The 1,559-nt window shown below is 58.5% G+C and overlaps 1 protein-coding gene across 1 annotated transcript; it reads left to right on the plus strand.

The window, feature by feature from the left end:
- Positions 1 to 264: 264 nt before the first annotated feature.
- Positions 265 to 1,167, plus strand: LOC147529191 (uncharacterized). Its single transcript, XM_086625465.1, has one exon. It carries the CDS (start codon positions 265 to 267, stop codon positions 1,165 to 1,167), a length of 903 nt encoding a protein of 300 aa, XP_086481591.1.
- Positions 1,168 to 1,559: the final 392 nt, after the last annotated feature.

Below are 1,559 nucleotides of genomic sequence, written 5' to 3' on the forward strand. Positions count from 1 at the left end.
CATGTGAGGCCACTGAGGAGGGAAGGGGGCGGGGGAGGCATGGCTACCGCTTGGGCAGGGCATGGGGAAATCCATGGCTCTAAAACATGAGGGGAGATGCTCTTGCAGAGGGACCGACCTCTGTTGGGGAGAGCTGACAGCGTCCCCCTCTTTTCCTGGGGTGGCAGAGGGAGATGCTGTGGCCAGCAAGCTGGGAGGGGGCACGTTACAGTCATGACTGTCCTGCCTTGGGAAGTGACCTGGTTGCCCAGTGGTGGGAACACGATGGGTGGGACCCCACAGCAGCCTGCCCCTTCTTCAGGGCAGGAAGAAATGCCTCAGTTACTCAGGAGTGCTGGGCTCAGACTTTCCTTCCTCCTCCTCCTCCTCCTTCTCCTCCTCAACAGGCTCAACCAGGAGATGCCTGAGGACAGCAAGAGCTCCCGGACTTCCATCACGGACAGTGAAGTTGAGCCCTCTTCAAGCATCCCTCTGCCCCCTTTGACAGAAGACTCCCACACTTCCATCACGACCTCCACTTCAGAGGTGTCTCTGTCCTCTTCAAACAATGACTCCTGCACTTCCACCACAGCGAGTGATGTTCCCTGTTCTTCATGGGCATCTCTCCCCACTCTTTTGGGTGGAGCAGGCAAGGCTTATGCCTCCAGCTACCAGACTGGCTTGAGCGATCCCAGCACCGACCTGGAGGAGCAGCCTAGCCCCACAACTCACCCAGCCTGCCAGGAGGAAGTGGCCAGCTGCCTTGAGGCTGGTTGCATGCAGCAGCACCAGCAAGATCTGGAGATCCAGTTGGATGCTCCCACTCCATCTTCACAGGTGCCTGAGGTCCACTCCAGAGAAATGGGAATGCCTCTCCACCACAACAAAGACCAGGAAACCTTAGAGGGCCTCATCCCAGAATCCCAGCTGGAGCAGCTACTGGGCCAGCCAGCCAATGTGGAAGAGACCCCACAAAATGTTTCAGCCTCAGCTCCTCCATCACCTCAGCAGCCAGAAGAGCGTGACGTGGTGAACGTTCCCATCGTGCGGGTCCTGCCCTTCCTGGATGAGGCTGTGAAAAGGCGGCTGGAGTTTCACATTCTCAAAAAACAGGTACAACGGTGCTTTGGGCTGCCAGTCAAGGTCCTGGAATACGGGAAGAACCTTGAAGACCGCGTCCTGGAGTAAAAAGCTGCTCAGCCTCCTGCTCCACAGATGCACCCTGTGCTGCCCTACCGCTCTGCCCCCACCCTTCTGCTACAGAGACAGGCAGGCTCCCATCAGGAAGCCAGCAGGACAGCCTCCTGGCCCACAGGAAGAGGCTAAAGACCCTGTGGACACGTGCCCCCAAGGGACACAAACTCCAGTCCACTCTGGACCAGCAGCCCTCCAGGGATTGGCACAAGAAATGCTCCAGGAGGACGTGGATATACTCCCATGCAAAGGGGAGCATGGGGGCACAACCGACAGCAGCACGGCCAGCAAGGAGACCCTGCCAGGCACCAATGGGAATGAGGAGGGCCCTGGGACACAAGGGGATGTGCAGACCACCTACTGGAAGGTCAGAGCAGCTCCAGTGT

The sequence above is a fragment of the Tauraco erythrolophus genome, chromosome 2 (genome assembly GCF_009769465.1).
Source record: "Tauraco erythrolophus isolate bTauEry1 chromosome 2, bTauEry1.pri, whole genome shotgun sequence".
Lineage (NCBI taxonomy): Eukaryota > Metazoa > Chordata > Aves > Musophagiformes > Musophagidae > Tauraco > Tauraco erythrolophus.

Excerpts from the sequence above, each read along its gene's own strand:
- LOC147529191 (XM_086625465.1), top strand. The coding sequence starts at position 265 with ATGGGTGGGACCCCACAGCAGCCTGCCCCTTCTTCAGGGCAGGAAGAA.